Below are 14,841 nucleotides of genomic sequence, written 5' to 3' on the forward strand. Positions count from 1 at the left end.
GGCCCACTCTCTCGAGTGGGTGAACAGCTGTTGGCGGAGCAATTTCGCAGCACTGGTCAAGGCGGGGGTGGGCGTTGAACAACACTGGCTGCAACAGCTGCTATAATTTTCAAACTTGAAAAGGTTTTGAATTATATTTATTTTTTTTTAAAAGATTTCTACAAATTGCGTATTCGGAATAACCAAATATTGTTTTGTAATTTTAACCACTGTGCCATTTTCTTCTAACCCACCTCTAAGGTCTTAATATACATTTTTTGTTATTCAAAGCATTTACATTCTTATGTTCAATACTTCACGTTCAACTTAACTAAATTTATGTTATGACCAAGTTAAATTAATTACAAATAATTAAAAAAAAAGTAAATTTAATAATATTTAACATCCCAGTATTTTTTTTATATTTTCCAGCACTATTTATAGCAACTGCTATCCGATTTTGTATAGCAACTTGTTATCGTTCTTACACCGTTCTTGCAGTTCCTTCACCAACACTGCCGTTATATCATTGTTTTTTGTTTGTTTCCTAAAATGTTGCGGCAATTTTTGGTAAGTTTAAGGATTCCAAAGAGAAATATTGATTACATATTATTATATTAATAGTTAACAACAGTGGGGCGTCGCCTGGCTCTCCCAATGATCGCCCAAAACCGCTCTGCCAGCAATTTGGATAAAACTGAGTTCACAACTCCTGTGGAAATTGTGGATTACGATGATCCACCGCACTTGCCAGTTCCTGAATATCCCGTCCGACCAGACGAGCCCCTCGAAACACGCAAGCAGCGGTATTTCAATGTTTTACTAGTATTATATATATACAATCATTTTAATTTATTATCTTTTCTAGACTATTATATCAAAGCCGTAAACGTGGGATGCTCGAGAACGATCTTCTGCTAAGTACTTTTGTGGCCAAATATTTGCGGGATTTCAATGCCAAACAAACTGCTGAATATGACCAGTTAATCAATGGTGTCAGTAATGATTGGGATATATTCTATTGGGCCACCGAAACAAAACCAACGCCTCCGGAATTCGATACTGAGATAATGCAACTGCTTAAGGAGCACGTGAAAAACCATGAGAAGGTGCAAAGGATAAGGCAGCCAGATTTATAGATATAATGTGTATTAGCAGATGCATTGATAAACCCGTTCATTGGAATGGTTTTACAATTTATATATTAACATAAACTCATAAATCGTATTATAAATGATATTGTAATTTGAATGATTTAGCACTTAAACCTGATCTTTAAATGGTATATAATTTCTTAAAATATCTGTGACGATTTCTTGCATTTTCTCTTTATAAAAGTAAAAGGTTTTTATACTGAAAAATAAATCTTTCTTGTTGCACATGATGTAAATGCTTTTATAAAAGAACTTCAAAATCCATAAGTATAGAAAACTCCATACATCCCAATTTTCCAAATTTCAAAACACATTTCATATCTTCCTGAAATACACATCCATACAATATATTTAAACGATTATCCAGTTAAATTGTATTCATGCTTGCCGTATGTGTGTATGACCAATCTTGTATATATAGATTAAATTTTAATATGCTTAATCACTATAGCGAAATATTACACTTAAAATGTTCATTTGCTTTTGCTTAGTCTTGCCACAATACACATGATGGCGCGGAATCCATCGAGAATCGCAGAAAACACGGAGAATCTGAATTTGAACGCGGAGAGACTACAAACTTGTTATACCAATTAACTATGGGATTCGGTTCTCTATTAAATTTCTACGTAGATGATTGAACAGTTTTTTTTTGCACTTGGCTAGTCCATTTTCAATATCATTTCTAGATTATATTTTGACTGTGGTGTGTGAGTGTTGTGTGTTTGGGCGGTGGAAGCGAAAAACAAAGAATTAAATCAGTTTCAAGGATCGTGTCGCAGCACAGTTCGCAAATTTAATTATACATCATAATATTACACACGTTATGCTTAAAAAGGCTATTATAAAATATATATGTTAAAAGTTATTAAAAATCACGCTAAATCAAAGGCCGCATCGCATCTTTAGCAAAATCGAACAGTTAAAAGAACGGCAATTATTATTTTTGAAATAGGCGCACAGAAGCCGGCGAGGCGCGCGGGTAAAAAATGTGAGAACGGGGAAGTAACAACAAAATTTAACCTACTAAAAATTGTAAATAATCTAGATTTAGTCCAGGGTCTCGAAGAAGTCCTGCGGATCGACGAACATCGATGGGCTGCTATTACCGCTCAATATCTCCGCAGCCTCCTCCTGTCGAACGGCATCCGCTTCTTCCGCCTCCTCTTCTGCTGCCGCTGCTGCAGCCGCTGCCGCCGATGAAGATGAACTGACTCCGCTTCTGCGACGCCCCCGACGCACTGGTCCCGTCCCCACACTACTACCTACCGATGCCCCTCCTGCCGATCGTAGTGTACTGCCCGTCATCACGGGATCATAGGTTCGGGATGATGGGGCATCGGTACTGCTAGACAGTGAAGATTTGCGACGACGTTTGTTCCGTCGCCGTCGGCGACGTTTGCTCGTCTGTACGGCCACAGCTGCCGTCGATGTGGAGGGCCCAGTTCCGGTTCCGGCGCTGCCCAACGGTTCCGTGAGCACACTGGTTCGCGGCAGGGTCAGCGTGGTCTCGAACATCTTCAGCAGCGTCGGCGAACTGGGTCAATTTTGCGGGAACACATCGTCGATTGTAATGAAAGCGTCCTCGCCCAGCGAGTGCTGTCCAATCACCTTGATCAGCTCGGAGGCGTGAGCCACCAGATACTCCAGCGGCGGACGGCGCTCGCAGTTCAGTGACTCTGTAATAAATATTTTTATTAGAGTCTACTATTTGATGCAGGAGTACAGTCCAAATACTCACCCAATATGGCCGAATTGAGTGTGGTGGAAACGTTCTCACGTCGCGAGGGACACAAAAGCCAGCCCAGCGGACTGGACCAGGGATTTGAGTAAGCAATCAAGCTAAATGCATCCTGCAAGTATAATTAAAATAATAATCTTTTTATCTTTTATATCTATATTCAGAGTATACCTCCAACATTTGACGCTCCTCTTCAGTCATGAGGTTCTCCTTCTCGAGCTGCTGGCCCATACTGGACAGTTCCTTGCCAAACTCAAGGATCTTCTCGATCACACGGCCACAGCTGCGCGAAGAGGGTGAAACATCTACATCTGAAAGTGCTGGGGATTACGGATCTTTCAGGAAGCTTAATCAATAGATATTTACCCATTTCCTCGTCGATGGCATCTAGAGAGTTGCGCACAGCGCTGGCATTGCCATTAGAACAGGAATCGCCGCCGTTGGAGTGACTCTGGCAGGGCTCCATTTCCACGTCCATGCTGTTGCTATCGTGCTCCACGCACTTGTTGGAGTTGTCATCAACCATCATGCTGGAAAAATATGTTGTGGTTAAGCATCATCAAAAGTATGAACTCTAAAACCATATAATTTACTTACTTTTTGATTTCTGGCTTATCGCCGCCGCCTTGTGGCTTTATCACAGCTGGAATCGCAGTGTTGTTCTGTTGTTGTTGAGTCTGATTAATGTTGACGTTGCCATTGCCATTGCCGCTCTTGCTGTGCTTGAACGCCTTGGTGGACTGTATCACGGACGTCTGGTTTGTGGGCATGGTCTGTGTAGTGGCGGTTACTTTGTTGTTGACATTCTAATAAAAACACCCAGGATAAAATGCTTTTCCTACATAAAGTATTGGAAAACCCACCTCAATGTCTGCTCCATTGATCATTTCAATAAATTGGCGGCACTTCAGGGCGAACCAGAGGTTCTTATTGTTTTCCAGAAGTCCGGGAAAAGAACGTAATGTGTGCTCGATAGCTTGGCTCATTTTGCCTGTCAGAATGAGCTTTATGATCTCTGAAAGGATAAAGGATTGTTAATTTATTTGATTAATCTAAGAATAGAGAAATTTATACGAACTTTGTCGTATCTTGATGGATGCCAAGTCTTCGTCGAAACTCTGGTTTGTATAGCCATTGAAGGCCTCGGCGGTCTTGCTAAAGGCATTATGCACCAGATAGGTGGAAACCAGACTGGAAAAATATGGAAGAGTTATAAGTTTGCTCTTAAAAACAGTGTATTTAACTAAACCCACCGATTCATCAGATTCTCTGGAGTTTCCAGGAGATGTGGATATCTGTCAATCTTGCGCAGCACATTTGAGCGCATCTCCTTCATCATATCGACGATCTTGTCGAACTTAAATGGTTCCTGACCAAAGTTAGCATCTACTTCCTCGCCGGGAGTCTGTAGTCCCACAGTCGGATATAGCTTGGTCTAGATAATTAAAGAACAAAAAGTTAGAAAATAAAGTAGGATATAAAATTCATCAAATATTCACCGGTAAATCCCTAAATGCGATGCCCAAATCCACTCCGTTCTTGGTGTAGAAGCAAGTGTTGTTCACAAAGTTCACGCAGCATCCAATCACATCGCCGGTGGTAAAGGTGGGCCCATAGGTCTGGCCATTTCCAGAGGAGCTGAATGAGTTACCATCGTCGCCATGGTAACCGTATGACTGCTTGTCCCAACCTACTTGAAGAGGGGTGCGGTCATTAGGAATCAACAGGAAATCTCGCCGAGCAGCACAATGCAACACAAACCTGGCAGACGGTTCATCCGGAACTGCTGAGCGGTCAGACCGATGCCCATGTAGCCATTGCGTCCCTTGGAGATAATCCGCACCTCGAAGTAGTAGAGACCGCAGGAGGACGGTATCGGATAGGCAGTGCGCACGGAGGCGGCATCACTATGCTGTTTACCCACTCCTGTAATATGGGGAAGTGTCAATATTTACAAGAAAAACGAATTTTGTTCATTAAGTTGCTAATAATCATCGCAGTATATATACTTCCATCATCAACGTTTATTTACTTTCTTGTGTTTTTAATTTTAAAATAATTCTCCTTTCCTTTTTACATTAACCATTTTACACAACATCTACAACATTTACATGCACTTAACACGTTATTTTACACTGTTTGGACCAGCTGTTGCTGTTAACGGTTTAACAGCCACGCGAATAAGCGTGGGAGAAGTGTAGTGAAAAACAAAACCACCAGCACACAGCTGAGAGCATCTGAGCGTGTATGTGTAAGTGAGTCAGAGAGAGCGGGAGAGCATAGAAACTGCAGATGCACCTTAAGAGCTCTTAATTTTTTTTCCTAATATTTTGTGTTACATCTTTAAAGATTAATATTAGATATTTGAGAAATGAAGTACAAAGGAAATATAATAACTGATACACGGGGAGATTTTTACTGGGTTATAGAGCGATTCTTAAGATCCTAAAGGTATTTCTACTTTAAGTAATAATGTACCAAAAATCCTATGTAAAACTAAGTCATGATTTTGGATTTTTTGTATTCTATAATTATATAGATCTATATATATGTATAGATAAAGGATTTCAACTTCAGATACGACTCACCCTTGTAGGTGACCCTTAGGTTGTTCTGTGACAATCCAATGGACAAGCACTTGTCATGTGGGCTCCAGCACCTGGGCAGCGGTGTTTCGCTTTCGTTGACATTGGGATAGAGCAACCTTAAGGGATCCACGCCCTGGTGCTGTGGAGAGTTCGAGGTGGCAGCCGTGGTCGAGTGATGGCGACGACCTCCGACCCGGGGCGATGATGTCTGGGTGCTGCTGCGGGGGGCGTGGCTGGGGAACATGTCGTTGCTGAAGTGACTGCCGTTGTTGCTATAAAAATGGCGAGTTCGTCGCGATAGACCGCTGCTGCTGCTGTTATTGTTATTATTATGATTGCTATTATTATTGTTGTTATTATTATTGTTGTTGCTACTGCTGCTGCTTCGTGGTACACGTGAAGCTGAGGAGTAGCGCGGCAAAACGGCAACCGAGTGCAGCCGCTGGGCTCCGGAAACGGATGCGACCTCACCGGCTCTATCGACCCGGTCGTCCACTACCTCCTCCTCTTCATCCACCTCCTCGTCGTCGTCTTCGTAGTCGTCGATGCGCTCCACGGCGTTGGCGTCTATAGTTTCGGCTATGGCGTTGGCGTCTATGATCACTGCCGGCTGGTGTTCGTTCAGTTCTTGCGACTCGGAGTCCTGCTCGTCCAAATCTTCAAGAAGCAGCGGTGGTGGTGGTTCGGCTTCTGCTTGGACTTCGGGCTCTCGAACTTGTGCCTCATCCGGCTGTTCGTCGGTGTCGCCTTGTCCTGGTTGCTGTTGATTTTCCAGCGATACTTCTGGGTTTGGCAACTCCGGGTGACGTATTAGTCCCTCTATATGTTGCAATTCCCGATTTTGCGCTTGATGTTGATCCTGCAATGCTTGTAATTGCTGATCTTGGGGTGGATTTTGATTATGTTGCTGATCCTGCAGTGGATGTGACTCTTGGTCCTGCAAAGTCGAAATTTCCTGCTGATCCTGCGGCTGTGGCTGCTGATCTTGGTCGTGCAAGGCCGGATATTGCTGCTCTGGCTGCTCCCGCTCTTCTTGCTGCGGTGCCGTCGATGGAGTCGTGGGTGGCGGTGCAGTCTGGTGGAAAGTAGGAGTGGGTGAGTGATCATGCGATGAATTCTCTCTAGCCTCCATTTCAAATGCATTTAATGGGGGATTCGGGTGATCGGGATTGGATTGAGAGGGGGATGGCGAGGGCGAATGAGAGTGTGAACGAGACAGTGACTGAGACGAAGTGGGGGCGATTTCGGCGCCCATGGGACCCGCTCCCGATTGAGAGAGCTGGTGAGAGCTGCTGCTGGCGCTGCTGTTGTTGCTATTGCTGTTGCTCTCCGAAGAGAGTGGTGGGGCCTCATCGACGTTCTCCATGTTATGGCTGACGTTATTGTTGCTACTGTTGTTGTTTATCTTGTTGTGGTTGCAAAAGGAGGCTGAGAGAGAGACACAGTCAGCGAGGGATTAGAGAGAGTGAGCCAGCAACGAGTGAGAGAGATAGAGAGAGAGCAAATGAAATGCAGATGCAGATGCTGTGTGTATACGTGATGGGGACGGGGGTGGAAGGGGAGTAGCTAACACAAACAACAACCTCCAAAATGCAATGTCCTTTGTCCGTTACTCGGTCCACCTCTTTCTCTCTCTAAATCTTGCATTCTCTATCGCTCACTGACCCAAAATACAAACAACAACAACAGCAACATCAGTTTACAGTTGCGACGCGCAGCTGCAGCACCAACAAAAAAAAACACAATAACAACAACAACTACAACTACAAAACTGCATGCACAAAAATGCAAAAAATCAATAACCAAATGAATTTACCTAATGCTTTTTGCACTCTTTAACATTGCTAGCAAATTGGTTTTGATTATTTTGCATTTGTAAATGCCTTTTTACGTCGTTCTTTTCTGAAGTTTTCTTTGTTTTCCCTTCTAACCAACGAGTCACTGTCCACACACACACATCCGCACACCTTAACAGCACACTCTCTCTCGCGCTCACACACACGCATATATGCATGCAGCACGCACTCACACAATTGCAGCTCACACACGCACAGAGAAGAAAATTATCAGTTTTTTTTTAGCTGGGGCAAATGATCTTTGTTGGTGTTTTATTTTAGCTGATGAATTCGATTTTGCTGGCGTTCGATGCTGCTGAACGAATCTACGGTTGATTTTTTCGTATATTTACCTTCGAGCAGTTGCTATGCGCTGTTAAATCTACGAATTTTTTATGCTATAGAGCTGGAACACAAATCGATGTTTATTTGCTAGTATCGATGATGGTCAGAAATTTGCCAATATCGATGATTACCTTGCCACCTTCTAATATTCTTATCGATATTTCTATCCAGCCGCCAAAAATCAAAAATTGATAAGCATATATTAGCTCTATGCGTTTTTCAATAAATATATATAAATAATATATATAAACAAATATTAACAAAATTAACGAAATTTAGTATTAAACTTTTAAGCTTCTGAAACTTTTTTATGCTTTTATGGTCATTATATTTTTATATTCTTTCATTTTATATCTGATAAACTATATATTTGAATAAAAACTGCCAAATGGGGCTTTAAGCGCTGCCAACGTATCTGTGATGTACATTTCTTACTGCGTTTAAAGATTTTAGTATTTTCTGGCATTTTCGGCGGTTGTTTTTAAATCTTAGATAAGTAAAATTGTTACTTTTAAAATTTGGCTTTTGTTACGAAATTTTTAATGATTTTCAATCAATTTGGGAAATGTTTTATTTATTTTATTTAAATATCCTGGTCTTTGTTTACAGGTTTAAATAAATAAATTAAAAAATTTAAAGATGTCTTAATAATAATGGTCGATTACATGTTCGATGATCAGAAGGTCTATCGGAAGTTAAAAACCCGGTTCGCTCTCTTTCGAATGCTTGTTTTTCCACTCTCTTGATTCCTCTCCATTTGCCACGCACCACACACCAAACGAATCATGAGATCCGTTTGACTATGAAAACCATTTTGTAAACAAAAACAACTATTGAAAATGATAACCAACAGCAAATGGAAAATTACCGCAAAATGTGTATAGTATAACAGAAACGCTATGCATATTCTATTTACTTTGCAACTAACCAAGATTTTTTCACAGATGCATAAACTGTACCTTTAAGATAATAGAAACTATAAGCGAATTGACATTGTAAAATCAAATTGACGGCTCTAACCGCCTTAAATAGACCATCTCGAAATTTATACATCCCATATTTTTATCCATTGCTATCATCTAATATTCCATAATACTGATCTGATTCCACGTTGGGAACCTTCCCTTTCAACTGTCTTTTCCATTCTGAGATACCTATCAGTACAACCAACTTTCGAAGCTCACTCTATATATTCGTGTGACCACCAGAGAGAAAATCGGCATTGGTGTGTGAATTTCCCGTAGAGCCACCTACACATTCTCACGAATTCATTCGCTCTTCTCTCCCAGTTGGAGGCTCGTTTTATATACGTGAACGGGAGAGTCGCGCGACCCTTACTAGTATGTGTTTTTTTACAGGCGCTCACAAATACCACTTCACTGTTCGTCGCTCTCTCGGTCACGATATCCACCAATTGGTGTGCTCGTACCTTCGTTTGTGTTTGTAATTCTCCACTGACAACCAACACCATTAAACATTTAAATGCTCTTTGACTCTCTGTTTATGTTTGGAGCCGGTAAAGCTATCAGCTGGAGGGGACCAGCTGTTTGGGAGTCAAATCCTGAAGGAATTCGCTATTTAGGACTAATTAATTAAATTTAAAAGGGAAACAAGCAAAACTGTATTTTTCTAGAAGAATTTCATCACAAAGTCCAAAGATGGGCGAGGCCTCCATCAGGTTTTTCAGAGGCCCCAGTCTAGTCACAAACAAATATGGAGACCTTATTTGTTAATCTATCCACTTACTATATGTATATACATTTGTACATATATAAACACTACCGATAAGGTAGTGCCCGTTCTCTGTCTCTATCGCTCCGCCGGTCGATCCGATCCAGCTGGGTATAAAAGGCAGCCAGCTCTCGCAGTCAGTATTCAGTAAGCAACAAGTGAGCGAGCTACAAACAGCCAACAGCTGAGCAACTAACCAGTTTTATCAAAGTGTTAAGCTAACTAATACAAGCAAATCAAGATGCGTTTGGGACAGACCGTACCTAACTTCAAGGCCGACACCACCAAGGGGCCAATCAGCTTCCACGAGTGGCAGGGCAATTCGTAAGTTCCATTTGGGTTACTTTTTTCATCCGATACTCATCTAGTTCTCCCTCTGATCCCCAGGTGGGTGGTGCTCTTCTCTCACCCCGCCGACTTCACTCCCGTTTGCACAACCGAACTGGGCAGAATCGCGGTGCACCAGCCGGAGTTTGCCAAGCGGAACACCAAGTGCCTGGCGCACTCCGTGGACGCACTCAACTCGCACGTCGACTGGGTGAATGACATCAAGAGCTACTGCCTGGACATTCCCGGGGACTTCCCCTATCCGATCATCGCTGACCCCACTCGGGACCTGGCCGTCAGTCTGGGCATGCTCGACGAAGAGCAGAAGAAGGACCCCGAGGTGGGTAAGACCATCCGAGCTTTGTTCATCATCAGCCCAGATCACAAGGTCCGCCTATCCATGTTCTACCCCATGTCCACTGGTCGCAATGTCGAGTAAGTATCTCTATAAAGATATATCTTATGATAATCCCAACTAATGGTTCTGTGATCTTTCAGTGAGATCTTGAGGACCATCGACTCTCTGCAGCTTACTGATCGTCTCAAGGTGGTGGCCACTCCTGCTAACTGGACTGTAAGTATTTCTGCTAACTAAATCCTACTGAATTCTTACTAATTGTTCGTAATTATAGCCTGGCACCAAGGTAATGATCCTGCCCACTGTCACCGATGAAGAAGCCCACAAGCTGTTCCCCAAGGGATTCGACAAGGTATCCATGCCATCTGGAGTGAACTACGTGCGCACCACTGAGAACTACTAGACCCTGAAACTTTTTCTCTTTCTGAACTTGAATTCCCCATTCTGTATGTGCCATATATTAGTATAAATAACTAAAAAATAAAAAATATTTTAACCAAATATCCTAAGACATTTTGTAATAATAATTTTGTAATGTGGAATTTTTAATTTTCTTGCAAGTAGAACAGCTGAGAAAATTTCTTAATTCAAATATAAAATATCACCAATTAACAAATTTTTGGTCAAAATGTTTAAAATTGTTATTACATCTGCTTATCTTAAAGATTAGAAAATTTACATTTAGATAAGTTAATAAATAATTTTGTGAAAAAACGATCTGTCTGTTAACTTTTTACCTAAAATATTTCGTGACGATAATATCGGCTTCCAATGAGAATGTAAAAAAAAATATAAAATTATACACCCGTAAATGGTATAATTATTTTTTTCAAAAACTATTATTAGTAGTACCTATAGAATTAGCATCATTTTTTGATGTAACAACTTATTTAAAGAAAAATCATAACCTAGATGTCTGATTTATTTAATATGTGTGTGTGAAAAGAAAGTAATTAAAAAAACACAGTAAGAAATGCATTTCAGTGAGTTTTTTTTGGTAAAATCGAACTTTATTGCGTAAACCTAAAACTTAATTACACAAGGATGTGGTGGAGGAAGAACCATGTGGCTAATACTTTTTGGTGGTGTTCTTGCGGTTCACCCAAAAATGCTTTTGCTAGTTTGGTATTTTATGATCTCATTATAAATAGGCAGGACTGATATTTTCTTAGTCGACTGGCTTAGTATTGCTTTTAGTATCTTCGTGGAGCAGGTATTCCTTCGCCATGGTATAGGCCAGTCCGGCGGTCAAACACCCGACGACGGTTCCCTGGGCGGCCACACGCAGCTGCATCAGGAAGACACTGGTGCTCATGGTTCCACGATGTCGATATTTGTAGGCTCCAACCAAACCGGCGGCCACGAATCCGGCAATACCCACTAGCATAAATGGGGATTCCTTGACTTTTCTGGACAGCTTGTTGGCCTGAGCGACATCTTCCTCGGTTTCGAACAGAGAATTGGAACTCATTTCGATGCAGGTGAAAATTTGTTTGGCTTGGATAAAACTTTTTTATGTTTGCTGATGTAAGTTTGCTCACTTTTTGCTAACTGAATACCAAATGAGATAGCTGGCTGCCTTTTATACCCACTTGACGTGAGGAGATCAGGGAGAGGGATAGAGACAGAGATTGAGCGTTGTCTTATCGCCATGAGTATAAGGTACACATATATATATGTAAGTACATACATATACATATAGCTATCCGACCTCCATGCTGTGATGCCTCTATTTTTAAATGTTTCCATGTAGGTAACCTCGTGCCATTCTAGACTTTGTGATGAAATTCTAGAAGTTTACTTCTAGAAAAGTACAGTTCCATTTTATATTATTTCCCTTATATATCTTCCTTTTTTAATTAAGCCGAAGCTTACGGTTCATTTTGGAGCTATCCTCCAAACAGCTGATCCAACAGCTGATCAGTATCAAGAGAACGAGAGAGCAGCCAAAAGTGTTGTGGTATTTGTTAGTACCTCTAGAAAACGCATACTACTTTAGATAGCTCAGCTCTCTCGTTCACATACACAACACGAGCCTCCAAGAGAGAAGAGCGAATGAATTTGTGAGACTGTGTGAGTGATTGTTCGAGGAAACTGCACACTAGTGCAGTTTTCCTCTCATTGGGTCTCATGGATAGACCGAGTGGGTTTGGGAATTCAAATGGGCAAATCACTAACTCAGAAGCCGAAATGCAGTGGATGAGAAAGGAGTCCAACTAGGAATATGGACATGGTAATGGAATATCTTCTTGATATATTGGATATGAAGAGATTTTAAGTAATTCATTAAGTGTGAAAACCTCATGTACACGATTTCCCTTGGAAAATAATGGATTTTACAAGTACAGTCTGGGCATTAGGAAATTCTTTGTAATCTCACAAAATGAAGTCCAATACGAAAATATGTATCAGTTTATTATACACATTTTGTGGAAATTTTCCATCGGTTTCTGGGTTGTTTGACAATAACAAAACAGTATGATGCAGTTGAGCGGAAAGGAAGATTAAGTTGGTGCGAGAGGGAGGAAACACGCGCAAGGTATTTGGCAGAGAGACAGAGAGGGGGAGTATAAAGAGTGGGAAGCCGAGAGCGAACCGGGTTAGATCAGCGATACCCCAACGAGAACTCAATGCAATCGCCTTTGAAATGTAGTGTTATCGACATCGGTCGAGACTTTGGCTATATATTCTGCTACCGTCGCTGCATTTCATTTGAAGTTTCTACTTAATATAGAGCTCTACAAAATTTTTTTAAAATCAAGTAGCTATGGCTAAATTCATAAGCGAGATCTGTGGTCTCATTGATTCTTATGGCGGTCGAGAGCTGTTGATGGAGGCATTGTGTCAAAGTACCAAGTTGGTGGCGGGATACCATGCCAACAAGAATCCAGTTTTGTCCCAAAGATGTGCCACCGTTAGCTCAAAGATTGCAGGAGCCAAAGCCACTCTGCGCCTCATCGATGATCTTCCAGTGTTTCAATATACTCTGAATTACGGTTTGGGTGAATGTGAACCTGATCGTATGACAGCCTTACTGGGTGTGATGTCCAACGTGGTGGATGTCATCTTTTATCCCATCGAAACCATTTGCTGGCTGGCCGAGCATAAGGTTTTTGATGTACGAAACAAGGACACATGGAGATATGTGAAGACTATAGTCTGTGTGATCTCTGTGTACCTAAATCTTGTAAGAACATTGAGGTCTTTCTCGCTTAATCGTGGCAACCTAAACCGGCAGGATGTGGTGACCTTAGCTCGCATCTCCCTTGAACTGGTTCACGCCATCAGCATTCTGCCCATTGGTTACCTGTGGTCTGGAAAGCTCTCAACATTTCAATCGGGATTTATTGGAACCCTTTCCGCTGTACTGGGTATCTATCAGATCTTGGCAAAAGGTAGACTGGCCAAGTAACAGTTTTTACCACTGTGGGCGAATTTTTTGAATGAAATTCAAGATTGTGGTTATCGTACGTTTTGGTACGCTGATATGGATAAGGAATTTGTATACCATTTTAGTTATTGCTAGATTCTAAGGCCTATAATAAATATACACCGAAAAAAAATAAAACTTTTTGTGCCTTATGTTGGTGAACGGACTAAGCTGATTAAACATAAGAAATGATCTCCAGTGTCTAAAAATTGTTGATACTTAATAGCTTAAGACTAGCTGTTAGAGGGTTATTAAAAAAATATCGCCTTTTGAATATTAAACTAAATAATCATATTTTTATTTACAAAAACTATGAATAATGAACTATTAGAAAGAGGGCGCCTAAATGTTTGAATACGATTTGTATTCATTATATCGATAATTTAGCAGACGATCAGACCCGGTTCGCTCTATGTAATCACTCTCCATGTCTCTCTTTACTTTTCCCTTTCACTCACTCTTTTTAGCAAGAAACCGGTTCATTTGCGCAAGGTTGTCTTCTCTCCCACACCAACACAATCTTACACCCCGCTTGACTACACATTTGAGTTTGTTGTTTACAAACATCTGAGGACACGATAAGCGACGAGGAATGGAAAATTACCACAAAATGTGTATAGTAGAAAACGGTTTTGCGTCTTGAATTTCACTTTGTAACCGACGAAATGCACAGACTGTACTTTTAACACTTGAAAAACTGTAGACTAATTTCCACTGTTAGTTACTTCACGAATTGTACTTCAAATGACCTTATCACACGTTGCACATTGTATCATGATATTGTATTCATTATTATTATCAGATATTCCATTATTCTAATTTGAATCCAAGGTGGAACCTTTCCTGAGAACTGTCTTCTCCACTCTGAAATTGCGATCAGCCCGTCCATTTTCCCAAACCCAATTGATCTATTCATGTGACCAACTGAGAGAAAATCTGCATTGGTGTGTGAATTTCCCATAGAATCACCCACACAGGCACACAAATTCATTCGCTCTTCCCTCTCAAATGGAGGCTCGTTTTGTATACGTGAACGGGAGAGCCGGGCGACCTTTACTAGTATGTGGTTTTTTACAGGCACTCACAAATACCACTTCACTCTTCGTCAATTGGTGTGCTCGTACCTTCGCTTGTGTTTGTAATTCTCCACTGACAACCAACACCATCAAACATTTAAATGCTCTCTGACTCTCTGTTTATGTTTGGAGCCGGTAAAGCTATCAGCTGTTTGGGAGTCAAATCCTGAAGGAATTCGCTATTTAGGACTAATTAATTAAATTTAAAAGGGAAACAAGCAAAACTGTATTTTTCTAGAATTATTTCATCACAAAGTCCAAAGATGGGCGAGGCCTC

The 14,841-nt window shown here is 41.1% G+C and overlaps 6 protein-coding genes across 9 annotated transcripts; 3 read left to right on the plus strand and 3 right to left on the minus strand.

Annotated features, from left to right (window-relative positions):
* Nucleotides 1-444: 444 nt before the first annotated feature.
* On the plus strand, nucleotides 445-1,363 carry LOC108112462 (succinate dehydrogenase assembly factor 2-B, mitochondrial). The gene is made up of 3 exons (XM_017222315.1): nucleotides 445-549; nucleotides 604-785; nucleotides 848-1,363. The coding sequence occupies exons 1-3, from the start codon at nucleotides 532-534 to the stop codon at nucleotides 1,116-1,118; spliced, it is 471 nt and encodes a 156-aa protein (XP_017077804.1). The 5' UTR covers nucleotides 445-531; the 3' UTR covers nucleotides 1,119-1,363.
* A 528-nt stretch (nucleotides 1,364-1,891) lies between these two features.
* Nucleotides 1,892-2,651, minus strand: LOC108112463. The gene has a single exon (XM_017222316.2). The coding sequence runs from the start codon at nucleotides 2,649-2,651 to the stop codon at nucleotides 2,184-2,186; it is 468 nt and encodes a 155-aa protein (XP_017077805.1). The 3' UTR covers nucleotides 1,892-2,183.
* A 24-nt stretch (nucleotides 2,652-2,675) lies between these two features.
* LOC108112452 (ran-binding proteins 9/10 homolog) lies at nucleotides 2,676-7,716 on the minus strand. 4 transcript variants are annotated; one of them, XM_017222299.2, is made up of 12 exons: nucleotides 7,651-7,716; nucleotides 5,463-6,890; nucleotides 4,636-4,800; nucleotides 4,374-4,567; nucleotides 4,128-4,309; nucleotides 3,953-4,065; nucleotides 3,738-3,889; nucleotides 3,472-3,680; nucleotides 3,241-3,404; nucleotides 3,046-3,179; nucleotides 2,875-2,986; nucleotides 2,676-2,812 (listed from the first exon to the last, which is right to left on the minus strand). In XM_017222299.2, the coding sequence occupies exons 2-12, from the start codon at nucleotides 6,826-6,828 to the stop codon at nucleotides 2,676-2,678; spliced, it is 2,928 nt and encodes a 975-aa protein (XP_017077788.1). In that variant the 5' UTR covers nucleotides 6,829-6,890; nucleotides 7,651-7,716. The 4 variants fall into 4 exon arrangements, with proteins under 4 accessions (XP_017077788.1, XP_017077786.1, XP_017077787.1 ...); XM_017222297.2 differs by having other exon boundaries at nucleotides 3,046-3,185; XM_017222298.2 differs by having other exon boundaries at nucleotides 3,046-3,185; nucleotides 4,374-4,564; nucleotides 7,651-7,714.
* A 1,798-nt stretch (nucleotides 7,717-9,514) lies between these two features.
* Nucleotides 9,515-10,559, plus strand: LOC108112458 (peroxiredoxin-6-like). The gene is made up of 4 exons (XM_017222310.2): nucleotides 9,515-9,697; nucleotides 9,761-10,135; nucleotides 10,199-10,274; nucleotides 10,333-10,559. The coding sequence occupies exons 1-4, from the start codon at nucleotides 9,615-9,617 to the stop codon at nucleotides 10,459-10,461; spliced, it is 663 nt and encodes a 220-aa protein (XP_017077799.1). The 5' UTR covers nucleotides 9,515-9,614; the 3' UTR covers nucleotides 10,462-10,559.
* A 487-nt stretch (nucleotides 10,560-11,046) lies between these two features.
* LOC108112464 (HIG1 domain family member 1A, mitochondrial) lies at nucleotides 11,047-14,357 on the minus strand. Its single transcript, XM_017222317.2, has 2 exons — nucleotides 14,093-14,357; nucleotides 11,047-11,609 (listed from the first exon to the last, which is right to left on the minus strand). Exon 2 carries the CDS (start codon nucleotides 11,527-11,529, stop codon nucleotides 11,227-11,229), a length of 303 nt encoding a protein of 100 aa, XP_017077806.1. The 5' UTR covers nucleotides 11,530-11,609; nucleotides 14,093-14,357; the 3' UTR covers nucleotides 11,047-11,226.
* LOC108112460 (peroxisomal membrane protein 11C) lies at nucleotides 11,529-14,099 on the plus strand. Its single transcript, XM_017222312.2, has one exon. The coding sequence runs from the start codon at nucleotides 12,826-12,828 to the stop codon at nucleotides 13,468-13,470; it is 645 nt and encodes a 214-aa protein (XP_017077801.1). The 5' UTR covers nucleotides 11,529-12,825; the 3' UTR covers nucleotides 13,471-14,099.
* Nucleotides 14,358-14,841: the final 484 nt, after the last annotated feature.

The sequence above is a fragment of the Drosophila eugracilis genome, unplaced genomic scaffold (assembly GCF_018153835.1).
Source record: "Drosophila eugracilis isolate 14026-0451.02 unplaced genomic scaffold, ASM1815383v1 contig_90, whole genome shotgun sequence".
NCBI classification, from domain to species: Eukaryota; Metazoa; Arthropoda; class Insecta; order Diptera; family Drosophilidae; genus Drosophila; species Drosophila eugracilis.

Coding starts and splice junctions, on each gene's coding strand:
- LOC108112462 (XM_017222315.1), top strand. Junction 786..847: donor CTCGAAACACGCAAGCAGCG/GTATTTCAATGT, acceptor TATCTTTTCTAG/ACTATTATATCAAAGCCGTA.
- LOC108112463 (XM_017222316.2), bottom strand. CDS start 2,651: ATGTTCGAGACCACGCTGACCCTGCCGCGAACCAGTGTGCTCACGGAA.
- LOC108112452 (XM_017222297.2), bottom strand. CDS start 6,828: ATGGAGAACGTCGATGAGGCCCCACCACTCTCTTCGGAGAGCAACAGC. Junction 3,890..3,952: donor ATCCATCAAGATACGACAAA/GTTCGTATAAAT, acceptor TTATCCTTTCAG/AGATCATAAAGCTCATTCTG. Junction 2,987..3,045: donor AGGAGCGTCAAATGTTGGAG/GTATACTCTGAA, acceptor TTATACTTGCAG/GATGCATTTAGCTTGATTGC.
- LOC108112458 (XM_017222310.2), top strand. CDS start 9,615: ATGCGTTTGGGACAGACCGTACCTAACTTCAAGGCCGACACCACCAAG. Junction 10,136..10,198: donor TCCACTGGTCGCAATGTCGA/GTAAGTATCTCT, acceptor GTGATCTTTCAG/TGAGATCTTGAGGACCATCG. Junction 10,275..10,332: donor CCACTCCTGCTAACTGGACT/GTAAGTATTTCT, acceptor TCGTAATTATAG/CCTGGCACCAAGGTAATGAT.
- LOC108112464 (XM_017222317.2), bottom strand. CDS start 11,529: ATGAGTTCCAATTCTCTGTTCGAAACCGAGGAAGATGTCGCTCAGGCC.
- LOC108112460 (XM_017222312.2), top strand. CDS start 12,826: ATGGCTAAATTCATAAGCGAGATCTGTGGTCTCATTGATTCTTATGGC.